We start from the raw sequence: 20,550 nt of genomic DNA on the forward strand, positions 1-20,550 counted from the left end.
TAAGAACTTGAGCCACTGGGGTTTTATTCAGGAAGTCTTTTCCCATTCCTATATCATGGAAAGTACTTCCTAAATTTTCTTCCAGTAGTTTTCGAGTTTCTGGTCTTATGTTGAGGTCTTTGATCCATTTGGATTTGAGTGTTGTGCATGGTGAAATGTGTGGATCAAGTTTTAGTTTCCTGCATGTGGTTATCCAGTTTGTCCAGCACCATTTGTTGAAGATGCTATCTTTTTTCCAGTCTATATTGTTTGGGCCTTTGTCGAATATCAAGTAGCTATAGTTGATTGGCCCAAAATCCGGGTCCTCAAGTCTATTCCATTGGTCTATATTCCTGTTTTTATGCCAGTACCATGCTGTTTTTATTACTATGGCTTTGTAGTATAACTTTATATCGGGTATGGTGATGCCACCAGAGGTATTTCTTTTGCTGAGGATATGTTTGGATATGCGAGGCCTTCTGCCTTTCCATATGAAATTTGAGATCATTTTTTCTATGTCTGTGAAGAACATTGTAGGGATTTTAATTGGAATTGCGTTAAATCTATATATTGCCTTTGGTAGGATTGTCATCTTCACAATGTTAATTCTGCCTATCCAGGAGCATGGGAGGTCTTTCCATCGTTTCAAGTCCTCCTCAATTTCTTTTTTGAGAGTTTTTATATTTTCGTTGTAAAGATCTTTTACTTCCTTGGTTAACGTTATTCCAAGGTATTTTATTTTATTTTTTGCTATTGAAAATGGGACTATGTCCTTTATTTCTTTTTCTGTGTCTTTGTCATTTGCATACAGAAATGCTTCCGATTTTTGTGCGTTGATTTTGTATCCTGCTACTTTGCTATAGGAGTTAATCACCTTCAGGAGTTTTGGGATGGAGTCTCTCGGGTCTCTTACATATACAATCATGTCATCAGCGAATAGAGCTAACTTAACTTCTTCCTTTCCAAATTGTATCCCTTTTATTTCCTTCTCCTGTCTTATTGCTTGAGCTAGGACTTCCAGAACTATATTGAAAAGCAGAGGTGAGAGAGGACATCCCTGTCTTGTTCCTGATCTCAATGGGAATTCCTCTAGTCTCTCTCCATTAAGAATTATTTGGGCCTTTGGAGCTTTGTATATTGCCTTTATTATATTAAGATGTGAACCGGCCATGCCGATTCTCTCCAATGTTTTGATCATGAAGTGATGTTGTATCTTGTCAAAGGCCTTCTCTGCATCTATCGAAATGATCATGTGATTTTTATGTTTAAGCTTGTTTATGTGGTGTATTACATTGACAGATTTTCGTATGTTGAACCACCCTTGTGTTCCTGGGATAAATCCCACTTGGTCAAGGTGGATAATGCTTTTGATGTGTTGTTGGATTCGGTTTGCGAGAATTTTGTTGAGGATCTTTGCGTCTATGTTCATTAGGGAAATAGGCCGATAGTTTTCTTTTCTTGTGGCGTCTCTGCCTGGTTTTGGGATTAGGGTGATACTAGCTTCATAGAAGGAGTTGGGTAGTTTTCCCTGTTCTTCAATTGTGTGGCACAGTTTTAGGAATATTGGTTTGAGTTCTTCCATGAAGGTTTGATAAAATTCGGCTGGGAATCCATCTGGTCCTGGACTCTTCTTTTTTGGGAGGTTTTTTATTACTTTTTCAATCTCCATGAGCGTGATGGGTTCATTGAGGTGGTTGTTCTGCTCTGAGTTTAGCTTTGGTAGATGATATGCATCCAGGAATTTATCCATCTCCTCCACATTTTCCAGTTTTGTGGAGTAGAGGTTTTTGAAATAAGTCCTGATGATTCTGCCGATTTCACTGATGTCTGTTGTAATCTCTCCTTTTTCATTTTGAATTTTGTTAATTTGGAGTCTCTCCTTTTTTTGCTTGATCAAATTGGCCAGAGGTTTGTCAATCTTGTTTATTTTTTCAAAGAACCAGCTCTTTGTTTTGTCAATTGCCTTAATTGTTTCCTTGGTTTCCAATTCATTAATTTCTGCTCTGATTTTAATTATTTCCTTCCTTCTGGAGCTCTTTGGGTTGGATTTTTCTTGTTTTTCCAATGCCTTTAGGTGGATGGTTAAGCTATTGATTTGGGATTTTTCTGTCTTTTTTATGAAGGCATTGAGTGCTATGAATTTTCCCCTGAGGACTGCCTTCATTGTGTCCCACAAGTTTTGGTATGATGTGTTCTCATTGTCATTCAATTCCAGGAATTTTGCAATTTCATTTTTTATTTCATCCACTATCCATTTATTGTTTAAGAGTGTGCTATTCAGTTTCCAGTTGCCGTTGGGGCTCTTGTTGGTTTTTTTGTTGTTGATTTCTAGGAATATAGCATTATGATCTGATATCATGCAGGGAATTATTTCGATTTTCCTAAATATGTGGAGGCTATCTTTGTGACCCAGTATATGGTCTATTTTAGAGAATGTTCCATGGGCTGCTGAGAAGAATGTGTAGTCTGTGGATTTGGGGTGGAAAGTTCTGTAGATGTCTGTTAGGTCTAAGTGCTCTATGGTTTTGTTGAGCTCTCTTACTTCCCTGTTGAGCTTCTGTTTGGATGATCTGTCTATTACTGATAATGGGGTGTTAAAGTCCCCAGCTATGATGGTGTTGGTGGTTATTTCTGTTTTATTGTCAAGTAGGTTTTGTTTTATGAACTGCGGTGCCCCTGTGTTTGGTGCATACAGATTTATGATTGTAATATCCTCTTGATGGATTGTTCCCTTTACAAGTAGGAAGTAGCCTTCTTTGTCTTTTTTGATTGTTTTTGGTTTGAAGTCAACTTTATCTGATATTAATATAGCTACACCTGCTTGTTTCTTATTCCCATTTGCTTGGAATATTGTTTTCCACCCTTTCACCCTGAGGAGGTTTCTGTCTTTAGTGGTAAGGTGGGTTTCTTGAAGGCAGCAGATTGAGGGGTCTAATTTTTTGATCCACCCTGTTAGCCTGTGTCTCTTGATGGGTGAATTAAGGCCATTAATGTTTAGGGTGATGACTGTGAGATTTGATTTGATCCCTGTCATTTTGTGGTGGTAGAGGTGTGTTGGCATTTCCATGGAATTTTTTTTTTTTTTTTTTTTTGTATCTACTCTGGGTTTGATTGCTGTGATCTTCTTCTTGTAGGCATTTGTGTTTGGTTATTTGTTTCCTCTCTGTGGAGAATTTCCTGGAGTACTTTCTGTAGGTTTGGTTTTGTGTTCATATAATTGTAAAGCTGAGTTTTATCATGGAAAGTTTTCCTTTCACCATCTATTATAAGGGAGACTTTTGCTGGGTAGAGTAGTTTAGGTTGAAAGCCATAGTTTCTTAGCGTTTGGAGAGTATCATTCCAGGCCCTTCTAGCTTTCAGGGTTTCCATTGAGAAGTCTGAAGTAATTCTGATGGGGTTACCTTTGAAAGTGGTGTGCTGTTTTTCCCTAGCTGCTTTTAGGATTTTTTCCTTGGTGTCAATGTTTAGAGTCTTAATGATAATATGCCTTGGGGAGTTTCTCCTTTGGTCTAGTCGGTTAGGAGTTCTGTTTGCTTCTTGAATCTTGATGGGCCTTTCTTTTAAGAGACGGGGGAAGTTTTCTTCAATTATTGTGTTAAATAAGTTCTCCATGCCTTTGGTCTGAAATTCTTCTCCTTCTGGTATTCCAATGATTCTGATATTAGGACGTTTAAGTGTATCCCACAATTCTCTCATGTTCTGTTCACAGGAACTTTTGAACTTACTGAAATTTTTGGACTCTCGAACTGTTTCTTCCATCCTGTCTTCCAGATCAGAATTTCTATCTTCCACTTCGCTGACTCTATTCTTGAGAGCCTCTAGTGAGTTTTGGACTTGTTCAATTAAGTTTGCATTTTCTACTACTTTCCTATGTATCACTTCCATCGCTTTGTCCAGCTCCCTTTTTGTCTCATTTTCTGATTTTCTTGCTGATTCTTGGAAATCATCCTTGCATTTCTTTATGTTTTCATTTAGTGTGGCCAGCTGCTTTTTAAGGTCCTCTTTTTTTTCATTCTCCCTCAACTCTCTTAGCTCTCTTTGAATTCCTTCCAGTGTCTTATCATATTGTTCTAGCTTAGTGATAGTAGCATCCATACGATTATCTATCCTTTGTAGCTTTCCTGTCAGATCTAGCAGTAGTTTGGTCAGGGTTGCATTGTTCATTGCTTCCACTTGATGTTCTGATCCTAAACACTCTTCTATGTTTTGGTTTGTTGTGATCCTTGTTGGACTGGGTGATCTGTCTGGATTTTCTTCCATTTTATTTTTCGTGTTATTTCTTTTGCGCTGTGGTCTACCCATGTCAGTGTATGGGCAGGTAGGTGGGTGCAGCAGCCTGGGATCTAGCTTAATGCAAATCCAAGGCAGCCTGGGGCAGTTGTAAGCAGCCTGGGTTTTTGCTCACTCTTGCCAAAGCCGCCTACCTATAGCCTGACAGGGGCACCAAAGTTGCCTGAATTCTCACCCAGTAATGCACCTAAGCTGCCTGCCTTTGAGCTTGAAAAGGGACTGAGGTAGCAAGCCTTGAAGGTGCCTAGATTCTGGCTGGGTACACTGGGGTCTGTAAACAGTCTGTGCTCTTCCGCCTCAGGGGAGTGGGGGATGGGTGGCGATGTACAGGTAGGGGATGGCACCTGCGCTGGCGCTAGTGACTCAGTGTGGATTTATGTGGCTCTTGCTGTGGGACTGGGCCCACTGCACGTGCAATTGTAGTGCAGAGGCAGATGATGTGGGTACGGAATCAGGACACAGCAGAAACTGACCGGCGGCAAGTGATGTGAAAACAGCAGGGCGTGAGGGGAGGGGGGGCAGCTAGGAGCGTGGGGTGCTGTGGGATACCGTGGGGTGCTCTGGACTCGCAGGGGGGGAGGGGGCGGAAAGCGCGGGGGAGGGGGCTGAGGGGGTCCAGGGGGTTGCGGGTAGCGCAGGGGCCGTGGAGCACGCTGAGGTAAGATGGACTGCTGGATGCTGTGGGACGCTGCGGGGCAGTCTGGGCGCGCGGCGGGGGTGGGGTGCACGGGGGGGGGGGCTCGAGGAGCGCGGGGGTGGGGCGCGGGGAGTCTCGGGGCACGCGGCGGGGGGGGGATCAGGGGACACCTGGGCGCCCGTGCGCTGGACGCTGCGGGGCTTTGAGCGCCCCTGTCGTGTGTGGGTAGGGAGCGTTGGGCGCGCTGGGGGGGGAGGCGAGGGCGGGGCGTGCGGGGGGGGGGCTCGAGGCGCGTGGGGGTGGGGCGTGGGGGTCTCAGGGCGCACAGGGGGTGCGGGGGTGCGGGGCACGCCTGGGCGCCTGGGGCGCGGGGCGCTTGGGGCGTGCCTGCTGAGTGTGGATAGAGAGCACGGAAGGCGGGGGGTGGGGCGCGCGGGAGGGTGGGGCGGGCGTGGGGTGGTCTCGAGGCACGCGGGGGTGGGGCGCAGGGGTCTTGGGCGTGCAGGGGCGCGGGGCAGGCCTGGGTGCCCGGGGCGCGAGAAGCCTTGGTTGGCTTGGGCCGCGTCTGCCGTGTGTGGATAGGGAGCGTGGGGCGCGCTGGGGGGGAGGGGCGTGCTGGGGGGTGCGGGGGGTGCGGCAGGTGTGGGGCACGGGGGTTGTGGGGTGCGCTGGGCCGCTGGGGAGCGTGGGGCTTGGTGTGCACGGGGCGCCGGGCCGCTGGGCGCGGGGCCGCGCCGGATGCAGTTATTCGCGGCGGGCGGGGTGGCGGGGCGTGGGTCGCGGGGGTGTGTGCTTCCCTCTTTTATCCCAATCTGTGCCCTCCCTCTTCAGAAAGTTCCTAATTTCCCTTGAATACTTGCCTTTTTTTCCCTCGTTGTTTGTAGTGCAGCTAGGCGGTCGCCATCTTGACCGGAAGAGCCTCAAGTGATATTATTGAGTACCTATATATCATGTATTTCAGTAGATTGTAGGATCAGAATAGTAAACAACAAATGCTTTGCCCTCATTAGCCTCTATTCTACAGAAATTTGTTAAACATTAATATAAATTATTTCTAGATAATACTTTTCCAGCCTGGATTACATACAGAGTAAAGCTAATTTATTTTAGAAGCCTTACACGTCTTTTATATGATAATGAACAGTTTATACAATTTGGTACTTTTACTGGTAATACTTTTTTCTAAACTATAAAATGTGATAAATCTCTTGAGATTCTGAGAATAAAAGCAGTCATTTCTAAGTCTCTGCAGGCTAGGACACATCTTTCTAAGACTTGCTTTGATAGTATAGTTTAGCAGATGTTAGCTCTTGCTGTTAGGCACACTGTCCTGGTAGGCATTACATATTGAAGAATTAAAAGTTTAAAAAATTGGAAGTGGGACTAGAGGGATGGCTTAGTGGTTAAGGTGTGTGCCTACAAAGCCAAAGGACCCAGGTTCAATTCCCCAGGACCCACGTTAGTCAGATGTTAGGAGGATGCATGCATCTGGAGTTCATTTGTAGTGGCTGGTGTGCCTATTCTCTCTCTCTCTTTCTCTCTCTCTCTCTCTGTATCTCTCTCTTTCCCTCTTTCTCTGTCAGATAAATAAATAAAAATAAAAATATTTTTAAAAGGGGTGAGGGAGACCATATATTTTCCTGTGTCTGAGCCCCTCAGCCTCTGCTTTAAAAAACAAATAAATAAATAAATAAATCAGAAGTAGCTAAAGTGAGGATAGCTTTAGCAAAATTGTTTCTTCTTATTTATAATCAAATAATGAAATAATAATATATTCATGTGTTTCCTCTTTACTTAGTATGGCTTATACTTTATGTTCTCACAATTTAACAATGCATGTTTGAAAGTTTTTATAACACATTACTAATGAGAATCCCTATGTAGGTAAATACAACTGTACATTTTAGTTAAGAAAGTAATATATCCAGCATTTCAAACTAAGATAGCTCAGTTAATTATAGCCCACTGCCATGGTATCTATAATTAAAAGACAAAAAACTGGATTCATGGCTTTATTTCTAGAAACAGAAAATTGTCTATCCTTCGTTCTATTCCAGTACAGTTATTTATTGATCTATTCTTTGAATATATATGAAATATTTTTGGATATTGAAAACAGGTGATCTTGGGCTGGAGAGATGATGTAGTGGCTTAAGGTGCTTGCCTACAAAGCCTAAGGACCCAAGTTCTACTCTCCAAGTCCCATGTAAGCCAGACACACAGAGGTGAGGCAAGCACAGGGTTGCACATGCCCACTAGATGGCACAAGTGTCTGGAGCTCAATTTCAGTGGCTGAGGCCCTGGCACACCAATTCTCTCTCTCTCTCTCTCTCTCTCATGCTTTCTCTAAAATAAAAAGAAAACAGGATCTTTTCCATTCTCTGTTTCTTAATGTGATATTTGGCAACCCATGTAGTCATTAATGCCCTTAAATCTTAATTTCTTCATCTGTAACATGACATTTATCATAGCTACTTTAAAATATTGTCACTCTAATATATTGAACTAATGTTCATGAATGTACTTTTTAAAATATAAAAAACAGAGCCAGATGTGGTGGCACATACCTTTAATCCCAGTACTTGGGAGACAGAAGTAGGATCACCATGAGTTCGAGGCCACCCTGAGACTACATAGTAAATTCCAGGTCAGACTGAGCTAGAGTGAAACCCTACCTTGAAAAACCAAACAAAATAAATAAATAAAATAAAATATTAAAAAATAGAAATGTTAACTTCTACTTGTAAGAAGTACTATCCATATTTCAGACTACTATGAGCAAAATTAAGATACACTTGAGAATATTGTCACTCTTACTTTATTTTCTTATTTATAGCAAAGTTATATTTGTTCTAATAAATGCATCATTAATAATACTATTTAGTATTATAAAGTATCTGCTGTTACATTGTATATGTATCAAGATATGAAGGTATAAACCAGAATCTAAAAGAACATTTTTGCATGATGAATTAAATATAGTTCAGACAGTAAAGTGCTTGTCTCACAAGCATGGGGATTTGAACTTGAGCCCCAGTATCCATGTAAAGATGTCAGGCATGGAACTGCCTGTAAGCCCAGAGCTGGGGAGGCAGAGACAGGAGGATCTCTGGAGCTCACTGGCCAGCCATTCTAGCCTCGTTGTCAAGTTCTAGGCCAGTGACAGATCCTGTCTTTTAAAAAGTGGATGACATTCCTAAGATTGATGCCTGAGGTTGTTTGCCGGCCTACATACATATACACACCATAATAAAGAATTAGGTAACTTTCTAAGGTAGCCTTTTGATCCCCTCTGCCTAGTTTTAAATTGATGAGTAGTGATGCATATTTATGACTGGCTTTCATTTGCATATCTAGGTAAAACACCTGTTAGGTCTCTCTTAATAAATCTTAATGTTTACTAATCCCTGGGATAATGTAGTTACTGTGAGGTAGCCATTGCATTGAAGGTGTTGGAAACATAGAAACCAAAGAATTATTATGTGGCCTCAGTTTTTTCTCACCTTAAAAATATTACAAACTGGGATGGAGAGATTGCTTGGTGGTTAAGGCATTTGCCTGGAAAGCTAAAGGACCCAAGTTCAATTCCCCAGGACCCACACATCTGGAGTTCATTTTAAGTGGCTAGAGGGCCTGGTGTACCCATTCTCTCCCTGTCTGTCTGTCTGTCTGTCTCTCTCTTTCTCTCTTGACCTGCCTGTTTCTGTATCTCTCTCTGTCTCTCTTTCTCAAATAAGTAAAAATATTTTTTAAAAATATTACAAACTACTCAGATGTTAATGTATTAGCTTTAACCCAGGCATCAAAGCTGACCTTTGGTCCCTGCAAAAAACAGGGGCAGGCAAGCAGATGTTTCACAGACCCCATTATAACTTTTCTTTTTATATATAGTTAAGTTATTTTGCATATGTCTGGATCTCTTGCCACTGTTAACAAATGCCAGGCACATGTGCCACTTTTTGCATCTGGATTTATGTGAGTGCTGGGGAATTGAACCTGAGCTGGTAGGTTTTTCACACAACCACCTTGAACCTCTGAGCCAGCTCCTTACCCCTCATTGTAGCCTTTCTTGTGGTAGAAATTATTAGTTCTAGTAATGTTTATTCAGGATTCTATTTCTTTTTAAAAATGTAATTCAAAGAACAACTTAATTTTTTCACAGTTCTTAAAATGTTTTTATTTATTTGCAAGCAGAGAAAGAGAGAGAGAAAGAGAGAATGAGCATGCCAGGGCCTCTAGCAAGTGAATGGACTCCAAATGCATGTGTCACTTAGGGCATCTGGCTGTACGTGGGTCCTGGGGAATTGAACCTGGGTCCTTTAGCTTTGCCAGAAGGCACTTAACCACTGTGGCAGCTCTCCAGCCCCAGAGAACTATTTTCACAGGGACTCTTTAACTTTTAAAAGTTTAAGTGGAAAATATTCCACTTGTTGAAATAATGTTAAATCTTTTTTATTTACTTGAAGATTATATTTAGCAATTGTGTTTTATTTTCTTTTTTTGGTTGTGTGTTTCATCCTACTAGATAGCTTTTGAAAGTGAAGCGGTCTTCCTGAGACTGCTGTAACTTGGACTGGCCCTGGCATACATGCCCAATATTGGTGTCCAGCGAAAGGACTTCCATGGCATGTCCACTAGATGGCTCATTGGTCCCTGGTAGAAATGAAGGGGATGTGCCTGCCAGTATCCATTTATCTTACTTATTTTCTAAGAAACAAAGGAAAATGATAATTAAGCAAAGGATACCCTGGGATAATATGATTGCATGTGTATGATTAATAAATGTTTATATTTTCTAAACTTCTTTTTAAGCTAGGCATGATGGCACATGCCTTTAATCCCAGTACTCGGGAGGCTGAGGTAGAAGAATTTCTGTGAGTTCTAGGTCAAACTGGGCTAGAGTGAGACACTACTTTGCAAAAACAATAAATGAAGCCGGGCATGTTGGTGCACACCTTTAATCCCAGCACTTGGGAGGCAGAGGTAGGAAGATCACTGTGAGCTCAAACCACCCCGAGACTACGTAGTGAATTCCAAGCTGGGCATGGTGGCTCACACCTTTACTCCCAACACTTGTGAGGCAGAGGTAGGAGGATCGCTATGAGTTCAAGGCCACCCTGAGAATACAAAGTGAATTCCAGGTCAGCTCCTAGCTAGAATGAGACCCTACCTCAAAAAACAAAAACATAGTGAATTCCAGGTCAGCCTGGGCTAGAGTTAAACCCTACCTTGAAAAAAAAAAAATGATGCCAGGTGTGGTGGCACATGCCTTTGATCCCAGCACTTGGGAGGCAGAGGTAGGAGGATCGCCATGTGTTCGAGGCCACCCTGAGATTACATAGTGAATTTCAGGTCAGCCTGAACTATAGTGAGACCCTACCTCGGGAAAAAAAAAAAAAAAAGATGAATGTCTTCTAAAATTCTTCATAAAGTTTTCATTATAGCATATAAAATAAGTAATATAACAATATGTGAATGCACCATTCACATGTTTAGTTATGAACATTTTTTCAGTTGTTCCTACCCATTCAGTATGTACTGACTGTCTGCTGTGACCTAAGCACTGTCCTGTGAAGGTGTGCGTGAGAGATATGGTCCTCAGACAGGAGTGTGATCCGTTCATCCTTAGAAACCGAGCGGGCCGAGTTACTGGGTCAGAGCACGGGAGTGAGTAGAGGCCAGGAAGAGGGAGCTTACTGAAGGCCTGCCTTCTCATGGAAAACCAGCAAGGAGATAGTAGAGATTTGTGAAGAGAGAACATACAAAATAGGAGCTAAGAAAGGAGGTGGAAAGTCGGGGTTTGGCTCAGTGATGGAGTACTTGTCTAGCACGTGTAAGGCTCTGGGTTCAGTCCGCAGCACTGTGAAAATAGAACAGCCCTTGGAGACCAGGGAGCTGGCTCAGTGGGTAAAGCACTCGCTGCAGTACTCGGACCCCGCGTAAAAATGCCCAAGCTGTGGAGGGCTTCCGTAATCCCAGAACTCTGGCAGTGACATAGGATAGGGGAACTCTCCGAAGTTTGTGGAGAAAAACAACAGCAAAACCAAATGAAAAGAAACCCTGCCTCAAATTCGGTGGATCAGCCGGGATGGACTGGGAAGTTGCCCTGTGACCTCACTTTGCAGCAGCCTGTGCCCTCGTACACATGAGCACACACAAACACAAGAAAAATAATTACAAATGTCTTCTTTTTTTTTTTTTTGGTTTTCTGAGGTAGGGTCTCACTCTAGCTCAGGCTGACCTGGAATTCTCTCTGTAGTCTCAAGGTGGCCTCGAACTCATGGTGATCCTCCTACCTCTGCCTCCTGAGTGCTGGGATTAAAGGTGTGCACCACCACGCCTCACAGATGTCTTCCTAAAAAGAAAGGAAGTAGAAGAGTGCATGGAGTGGGGAAAGGAGAGTTCTAGTGACTGAGTACTGCAGGCCGAGCTGAGGTGATGGCTGAGAGTTGGGTGTCCTGATCGTACTGCAGCCGGGTTGGGCTGCACAGACGCAGGCAAACAGTGATTGGTGGGTTGACCTTTCTTTCTTGGTACCTGTCCTTCCCGTGTCTGTGCCCATAAACCATGTATGCTATGATCTTGTGTCTTTAAAATGTGCAGGTATGGCATGTACTATTGCAAATTGAATTTTTTTTTAATTTTTTATTTATTTATTTGAGAGCGACAGACACAGAGAGAAAGACAGATAGAGGGAGAGAGAGAGAATGGGCGCGCCAGGGCTTCCAGCCTCTGCAAACGAACTCCAGACGCGTGCGCCCCCTTGTGCATCTGGCTAACGTGGGACCTGGGGAACCGAGCCTCGAACCGGGGTCCGTAGGCTTCACAGGCAAGCGCTTAACCGCTAAGCCATCTCTCCAGCCCATTGCAAATTGAATTTTTAATTTGAATTATTTTTGAAGTTTATCCAAGTTCTTTTATTTATTTAGCTCCTCTATAATATTTTTATATGAGATGCAGTTTATTCACTCTGCTTCTGAGGTATACTTAGGTTGTTTCTGTTTCACCTGTTATGATTTTTCTCATGATTTATTACCTCATGATTTATTGAGATACTTTTAATATTCAAGACACACACCTTTCATATGTTTTGTGTATTTTTTACAAAACATTCATTTGTCTTTAACTTTCCTTAGTGATATTTTGTTTTCTCTTACTACATTTGACTTTTCATATAAGCAAGTTCAGTCTTTTCTTTAGAGCTTATATTCTTTGAATTTTTATTTAGGGTAACAAAACCACACATGAATTACCATCCTGCCTGTTTTTATAGGTATAGTACTTGTATTGTTGTATAGCAATCTCTCACTAATCTATAATCTCCTTTTTAAATAAAACTATCTTTCATGTATATACTTTTTTATTTTTTTGGTTTTTCAAGGTAGAGTCTCGCTCTAGCCCAGGCTGATCTGGAATTCACTATGTAGTCTCAGGGTGGCATTGAACTCATGGTGATCCTCCTACCTCTGCCTCCTAAGTGCTGTGATTAAAAGTGTGTGCCACCGTGCCTGGCTAAAAGTATCATTTTTTTTTTAAGTATAGTAATCTGCTATATTTCACAAATTCTGATTTATTGTGTTTTTATTGTTGGGTTTAGCATATACTGTTATTTTTCTCTTTGGGCCATGAATTAGTTAGAAGTCTAAAGTAATGATAGAAAAATAAGGCACATAATTGTCACTGTCAAATAAAATAAAACATGACACCTGCTGGAGACTATCAAATCTTTCTGGCAGTAATTGACACATATGTTTCACATTCTTTTAAACTCAAAGATATAAATATCTCGTGTTTTGGAGAAGAGAATCCAGATTTTCACTCTTTTTTTTATTATTATTATTTGCAATCAGAGATAGAGAGAAAGAATGGATGTGTCAGGGCCTCTAGCTATTGCAAACAAACTCCAGATGCCACATTGGGCATATGGCTTTACATGGGTACTGGGGAATCAATCTCAGGTTCTTAGGTTTTGTAGGCACATGCCTTAACCACAGAGCCATCTCTCCAGCCCAATTTTTTTTCACATTCTTAATTTGAAATGTTTACCAGTCAAAATTTAATTTGGGGGCTGAAAAGATGGCTCAGTGGTTAAAGGTGCTTTCTTGAAAAGCAACAACTTGGGTTCAGTTCCCCAGAACCCTCATAAAGCCAGATGCACAAAGTGGTACATTCATCTGGAGATTTTTGCAGTGGCTAGAGGCCCTGGAATGCCCATTCATTCATTCATTACCCCCCCCCTTCTCTTTCTCTCTCTTTCTCTCTCTCTCTCTCTCTCTCTCCCTCTTATTCTCTAATAATATATATATATATATTTTGGTTTTTTGAGGTAGGGTCTCACTCTGGTCCAGGCTGACCGGGAATTAACTATGTAGTCTCAGGGTGGCCTTGAACTTTTGGTGATCCTCCTACCTCTGCCTCCCAAGTGTTGGGAATAAAGTCATGTGCCACCACATAAATAAATATTTTTTAAAAATTTGGAGGGGGACTGGAGAGATGGCTTAGCAATTAAGGTATTTGCCTATGAAGTCAAAGGACCCAGGTTTGATTCCCCAGGACCCATGTAAGCCAGATGCATAAGGTGGTGCTTGTATCTAGAGTTCATTTACAGTGGCTGAAGGCCCTAGTACACCCATTCTCTCCCTCTTTCTTTCTCTCTCTAGCTGCCTCTTTATCTCTCTCAAACAAGTAATTTTAAAAAGTCATTTTTCATTAGTTTACACTCGAAATGATATATATAATTTCAAAATGTGACTTGAAGTTGCCTATAAATGGAAATACAAATTTATTAGATTTGCCTAAAAGACTAGTTTTCAAAATGGACAAAAATCTAGAGAAGCAGTCCCTCAAAACTCATTATATTTTTACTCATAAACCAATTTCAGGAATTACTGTTTTTTCAGTATAGCAAAGCTATTTAGGATATGACTCGGTAGAGATGTTTATAAGTAACAGCACATTATCATGATTATTGTGGATGATTTGTGCATTCCATGTGCTTCTGTCTCTGGGCCAAAGAACAGTTTTTGCTTAGGTCCAAAAATGAGCTATGGCATAGTAGATATTAACTTAAAACAAAACTTAGTTTTAAGGAGTTCTTAAAAATTAATTTTTGAAGTATTTCTTTTCTTTTCTTTTTTTGGTTTTTCAAAGCAGGGTCTCACTGTAGCCCAGGCTGACCTGGAATTCACTATGTAGTCTCAGGGTGGCTTGGAACTCACGGCGATCCTCCTACCTCTGCCTCCTGAGTGCTGGGATTAAAGGTGTGAAACATTTCTTTTTAATAATCTGATGAATATATCAATATTTTCTAATTCTCATTGTTTTCTAAACATATCCAATGAAGTGTTAAAAATGTCTGTCTTGCTGGATATGGTGGCGCACGCCTTTAATCCCAGCACTCGGGAGGCAGAGGTAGGAGGATCGCTGTGAGTTCGAGGCCACCCTGAGACTACATAGTGAATTCCAGATCAGCCTGAGCTAGAGTGAGACCCTACCTCAAAAAACCAAAAAGAAAAAAAAAAAAAAAAGTCTGTCTTTTATATACAGACTTATGTTGAATCAACTATTCAGCTCTGATCTTTTTGGTAATGACCTTAACATTAGTTTTTGGTCCTAAAAAGACACAGCAGAGAGATAATGACATGTGACACATGATTTCTGTAGCTATTTAAAAACCCTCTTCCACTAACAAAAAAGGAAAATTTTCTATAGACTCAAGCATATTTGAATTACTTCATTTAGTGCTGAGGGAGAATAGTAATCTTTCCATATACATAGAATATAGAAGGAAAGAAATGAATCATAAACATATTCTAATTTTATATTTATACATATCTATATATTACAGTAGTTTTACTTCATGGTGTTTACATGGTTATATTACAGCTATTTCTCTGTGAGCTTGTGTAACCACGAGCCAATAAAAGAGTGGACTTGTACAGACCACTTCTATGATATGGCTATAGTAGCATTCATTCATCACAGTTAAGATTGGTAAATAAAAAGTAATCCTCTTTTTTTGTTGGTGAAAGAATAAAGTATAAATTGGAAACTTTTCTCTAAGAAATACTAGCTTTGTGAAAATTGCTTAATGAGGTTTTTGTTTTTTGAGGTAGGGTCTTGCTCTAGCCCGGGCTAGCCTGGAATTTGCTATGTAGTCTCGGCAGCCTTGAACTCATGGCAATCCCTCTTCCTCTGCCTCCCGAGTACTGGGACAAAAGGCATGTGCCCCCATGCTTGGTGCTTTACGAGTTATTTTAATTATAGCAAAATGCCCTTAAAAGTTTTAGATACAGAGCTGGGGAGATGGCTCAGTGGGTAAGGTCCTTGTTGTGCAAGCATTAGGACCTGAGTTCAGATCCCCAGAACCCCATGAGCCAGGTGCAGTAGCCCTCTGAAGTCCAGCACTCCTGTGGTGAGGTGGGAGGTGAGGACAGGAAAATCCCTGAAAGCTTGCAAACCAGCTAGACTGATGTACACACAGAAAGCTGCAAGAGACCTTGCCTTAAAGATCAACTCCTACCAAATCAGAGAGCCAGAGCCTCAGAGGCCCCCAACACTTCAGCACTGAAGCAGACCAAAAATGAACCCAACATGGCTCAGGGAAATCTTGCGGAAGAGGGGGCGGAAAGAATGTCAGAGTTACATGTTGGGTCATGATTTTCAGAGACATTTATCATACTAATAACTGGGGGCTAACTCCACAATGCACGACCCATTTTCAATAACAAGGAGGGTCTAATGGGAGGGGGTAGATCACAGATGAGCCTAAATAATGGTACCAAACTGCCTGTATTTACTGAAAAGAAAACTAATAAATTAAATTAAAAAAAAAAAAAAGAAGGTGGGAAGAAAAGACTAAGGCTGTCCTCCACGGCACATGAATGAATGCCTGCATATACTCCCCCAAAATTTTAGACATAGCTATGTGAATGTATATTATAAAAGACAAATTATTTTTATTCAACATATATTAATATTAGCTTTCTCTTTTATTACATTGGGATGAGTCTTTTAGTCATTTTAAAATTAATTTTTAGGCCAATATAGTAAATTAGCCTTTTAAACTTTTTTTCTTTTGAGATAGGTTCTCTCTCTAGCCCAAGCTGACCTGGAATTCTCTATGTAGTTTTAGGTTGGCCTTGAACTCAAGGCAATCTTTCTACCTGTGCCTCTCCAGTGCTGAGATTTAAGATGTGTACTACCAGACCCAGCCCACTCTTTTTGAATTTTTAAGAGTTTAATAAGATTAACATCGGTCTTTAAAATGCCATCTCTTTTAAAAGATGGTTTTGCTGATCTTCACTTAAATATACCAGTACTGGGCTAAGGAGATTGCTCAGTGGTTAAAGGCACTTGCCTTCAAAGCATAATGACCCAATTTCAGTTACCTTAAAGACAGATGTGCAAAGTGGTACATGCATGTGGAGTTTGTTTGCAGTGGCTAGAGACCCTAGTGTGCCCATTCTCTCCCTCCCTCCACTCCCCGCCCCTTGCAAATAAAACAGAAAAGGGGAAATCCTTTTATTTAAAAAACAAACAATATAATCTGTGTGTGGTGGTGCATGCCTTTAGTCCCAGCATTTGGGAGGCAGAGGTAGGAGGATCACTGTGAGTTAGAGGACACCCTGAGACTACATAGTGAATTCCAGGTCAGCCTAGGCTAGAGTGAGACCCTACCTTGAAAAAAAAAAGAAAAAGAAATATATACCAGTATCCAAACTATGAAATAATGAGGGCAGTGTTTTGTTTTCATCTTGTCTTCATATTAAGCTCCCTACTCTTTCTCCTTAGCATTCAATTTTCCTCCTTCAAGATTTCCTGTGTTTTCTCAATTTTGCCTGTGTGGAAAATATAGTTAATCACTCATACCAAAATGTTTGACAGTTCATGTCATTCTACTGGGACTATCGCATTCCTAAAAAAAAGAATGGTTAAAGAAACCAATAACCTAAATGTTCATGCCTCCAAACAAACAAAATGAAAAGAAGCACTAATAAATGGAGTAACAGGTGGGTGGGTGGGTTGATGGATGGGTGGGTGGGTGGGTGAATGAGTGAGGTAGTTTCAGGCAGGAGAAGTCTGTCTGAGAGGATGGGTGCCCAGCTCTGTTCTGTGAGACGTCTGCCCCAGTGAAGAGGTCTGCGGGCAGGCTTGAGCACTGCTTTGCTGCTGCAGGGCATCGTGACTGTCCACATGTGCTGTTGACTTTCTCCTGTTGACACTTGTCATGCTAGCTTGAAATCAAGTCCCTTTTTTTTGTCTGTTTGTTCAAGACCGAAAGAGCTTATTCCTTTTGTGGAACTATTGAGTACATGGCACCAGACATTGTCAGAGGGGGAGATTCAGGACATGACAAGGTATGTTCTACTTTTATACCTCCTATATATTTTCCCATAAAATGTTCAATGCGCAGTAAAATTAAGATCCCAGTCAGTAACTTCAGGTACAGACTCTTCCTCAGAGCCCTCTTCTTGGTGTTTTCTTACCTTCATTTGTTTCTCTCCTGTGTTTTGTATTTCTGAACACATTATGAGTCCTAGCATTTTGGAGAAAAAGTAAAATAGAAAATTTAATTGTGGACTAGATTTTACATTTCTGAAGGTTTCATTAGTGAAGATTTTTGTTTGATTTATAAAGTAACACTACTGGTAGAATCAAGACCTCAAAAAGAATTCTTCAAATGATTTCTTAAAAGAGCCTCTTAGAAGAGCAAGGTACCAACTATAACTGTGTTTTAAAAAATAATTCTTTTTGTATTACATGGGACTTTGGTCTTTTAGGGCACAATTGGCCCAAATATAATTGCAAAGGTGTCACTAGACAAGCTGTGTATGTGGCTCCTGTCTGAGTCACAAGGAACGATTTTGGACAGTACTTTATTGGCATAGTTGATTTCTGCAGAAAAATAAACAGGAACATAAGCCAGGCATGGTGGCACACACCTCTAATTCCAGCACTCCGGAGGCCAAGGTAGGAGGATTGCCATGAATTCAAAGCCAACTAGAGTTAGAGGGCATTTCAGGTCAGCCTGGGCTACAGTGAGACCCTACCTTGAAAAAATATATAAAAAAAATAGACAGAAACATGATTGTATGTGCCACTTTTAGCTAGTAAATCCTCCTGGTGGAACATTGAGAGGCCACTGGAAGGAGAACCACTCATATTTATTCCAAATGTCTGATTTTAACTTGATCTTGATGACTTTGTTATCTCTCCAACAAAAATAAACTTTTTTCACCTTAAAAAGGAAAATTCTGCATTCGAGATCCTGTTCGTTTTCCTAACCTTCTAAAAAGCTTATTTTTTGCCTTTTTTCTTCCCTGTGCATGTGCTAAAGGGAAATTATAGAAGATATATAATATGATAGGAATTTGTAACTGTCCAAATTTAAAAGTTACTTATTAAGATCTAATGGAGCCAATTTTCAAATAAGAAACGTTACATTACTCCTAGAACTTATGCATAGCTAGGCCCACAGTACAGTTAGTCATTAAATCTTCTCTTTTAAAAATATGTTATTTATTTATTTGTTAGAGAGAAAAAGAATAGGCATGACAGGACCTCTAGCCACTGTGCAACCTTGTACATCTGGCTTATGTGGATATTGGGGAATTGAACCTGGGTACTTAGGCTTCTCAGGCAAGTGCCTTAACCTCTAAGCCATCTCCCCAGCCTTCTTGTTTGTTTGTTTTTTAAATTTCATTTCAGAAAGAGACAGAGAGAGAATTGGCAGGCCAGGGCCCCAGCCACTGAAATCGAACGCCAGATGCCTGTGCCACCTAGTGGGCATGTGCAACCTTGTGCTTGCTTTACCTTTGTGGGTCTGGCTAATGTGGGATCTGGAGAGTTGAACATGGGTCCTTAGGCATCTCAGGCAAGCGCCTTAACCACTAAGCCATCTCTCCAGCCCTGTTTGGTTTTTTTTTTTTGTTGTTGTTGTTTGTTTGTTTGTTTGAGGTAGGGTCTCGCTCTAGCCCAGGCTAACCTGGAATTCACTATGCATTCTCAGGGTGGCCTTGAACTCATGGCGATCCTCCTTTATCTGCCTCCTCAGTTCTGGGATTAAAGGCGTGTGTCACCATGCCTGGCTAAATACTCTTTCTTAACTATAGAATAGCCAGACAAACTTGAAGTGGGTTAAATGAGGTAAGGTGTGCCAAGTGCTCACTCCAGTGCCAGACAGGAAGGAGGCAGTGAATAAATACATTTTCTCTTGTGATTTCAGTCTACCATATTCTCCTCTGTGTTTCAGTGTTCTGTATTTTCTTTAAATCAGCTCTAGACGCATAAATACAATTGTCAAAGTTCTTTAAGCTATATGTAATTCACTGTCCTCTGTGTTGAGAAAATTATTATCATAAATAGGTTTCCAGTTTAGAGAACATTTTATTTTCTTGTGTTTTAAATCTTCCCATTCGTTTGATGTTCTACATGAGAAATTAATTTAGGGAGCTATGAAACAGAGATACTCTGCATGATATTTTTAATTTTTTCCTTTGGGACTGGATACTTAATAAAAGTGCTGATTGTTTTTTTTTCCCCATAAGTTCAAAGATTTCACTTACCTAAAAAGTTTTAAATGTGATTTCAATTTAAATTAGTTGTGATAAAGCTAAATCATTTAGAAAATAATCAAAACACTTTCTCTTCTCAGGGTACCTAAATATTTGTTCTCTAAATGTCTTTCTTATATATGCGAACATATATGTGCCAATCTCATATTTTTTGCTCAAAAAAAGCTGCAAAAAATGTTAAATATTTTTTCAAATATATAGCTTTGTTTTGTTCAGTTTTCTTATAAAACAGACTTCAGTTGCTAAGTCTACAAAATGACATTCTTGCTGTTTTATAGGCAGTTGACTGGTGGAGTTTAGGTGTTCTAATGTATGAATTACTCACTGGAGCTTCTCCTTTCACTGTTGATGGAGAAAAAAATTCTCAAGCTGAGATATCTAGGTAAGACTTAATTTTACAAAGCACATGTATCATTCTCTCAAAGGAGCAGATCACATTTTGCAATTAGCCTGATGTAAACAATAATCTTTGATAGGGATATATATAAAATTATGCTTAAGTGATAGATTACCATCTGTACTCATACTGATGTAGATATATAACCTTTCTATTTCTATATTTTATGTTCTGAGTTAGGTCTTAAGTCTGTCTCATAAGGGTAGTGTCATAATTTATATGGACCCCAAAGCACTTAGCATATTATCATCTTATTCTACAAGTATAACATATGTTGAGAAGTTGGGCACACTGTATACATCATGTAATTTCTTTGTGACTTTAACATGAATAAACAGTAATTATATTTTTCAGTTCAGAGATGTGGGTGCAATAGAAACAAACACTATGAAATTACCCTCTTGTAGGTTTTTATCTCATTGTTTATTCATAGCAGATACCACAGTTGACCTGGAATTCACTATGTAGTCTCAGAGTAGCTTCGAACTCACAACAGTCCTCCTACCTCTGCATCCCAAGTGTTGGGATTAAAGGCATGTGCCACCATGCCTGGCTTGGCTTTGATTCTTATACTTACTATGTAGATTTCAGTAACTATTTGTAGAATGAAATGAGCTCACCAACATATAAGTGGATAGTCATGAGCATTGTACTAATTGTTTTACTTGAAT

The 20,550-nt window shown here is 40.5% G+C and overlaps 1 protein-coding gene across 4 annotated transcripts in view; it reads left to right on the forward strand.

Annotated features, from left to right (window-relative positions):
- Positions 1–20,550, forward strand: part of Rps6ka5 (ribosomal protein S6 kinase A5) — a 165,121-nt gene that overhangs the window by 100,046 nt on the left and 44,525 nt on the right. For all 4 annotated transcript variants that reach the window (XM_045154318.1, XM_045154319.1, XM_045154320.1 and 1 more), the window contains 2 exons: positions 17,182–17,265; positions 19,761–19,864. In XM_045154318.1, the coding sequence (XP_045010253.1) occupies positions 17,182–17,265; positions 19,761–19,864 (188 nt within the window). The remainder of the gene's footprint in view (positions 1–17,181; positions 17,266–19,760; positions 19,865–20,550) is intronic.

Source organism: Jaculus jaculus, chromosome 7 (genome assembly GCF_020740685.1).
Source record: "Jaculus jaculus isolate mJacJac1 chromosome 7, mJacJac1.mat.Y.cur, whole genome shotgun sequence".
NCBI lineage: Eukaryota > Metazoa > Chordata > Mammalia > Rodentia > Dipodidae > Jaculus > Jaculus jaculus.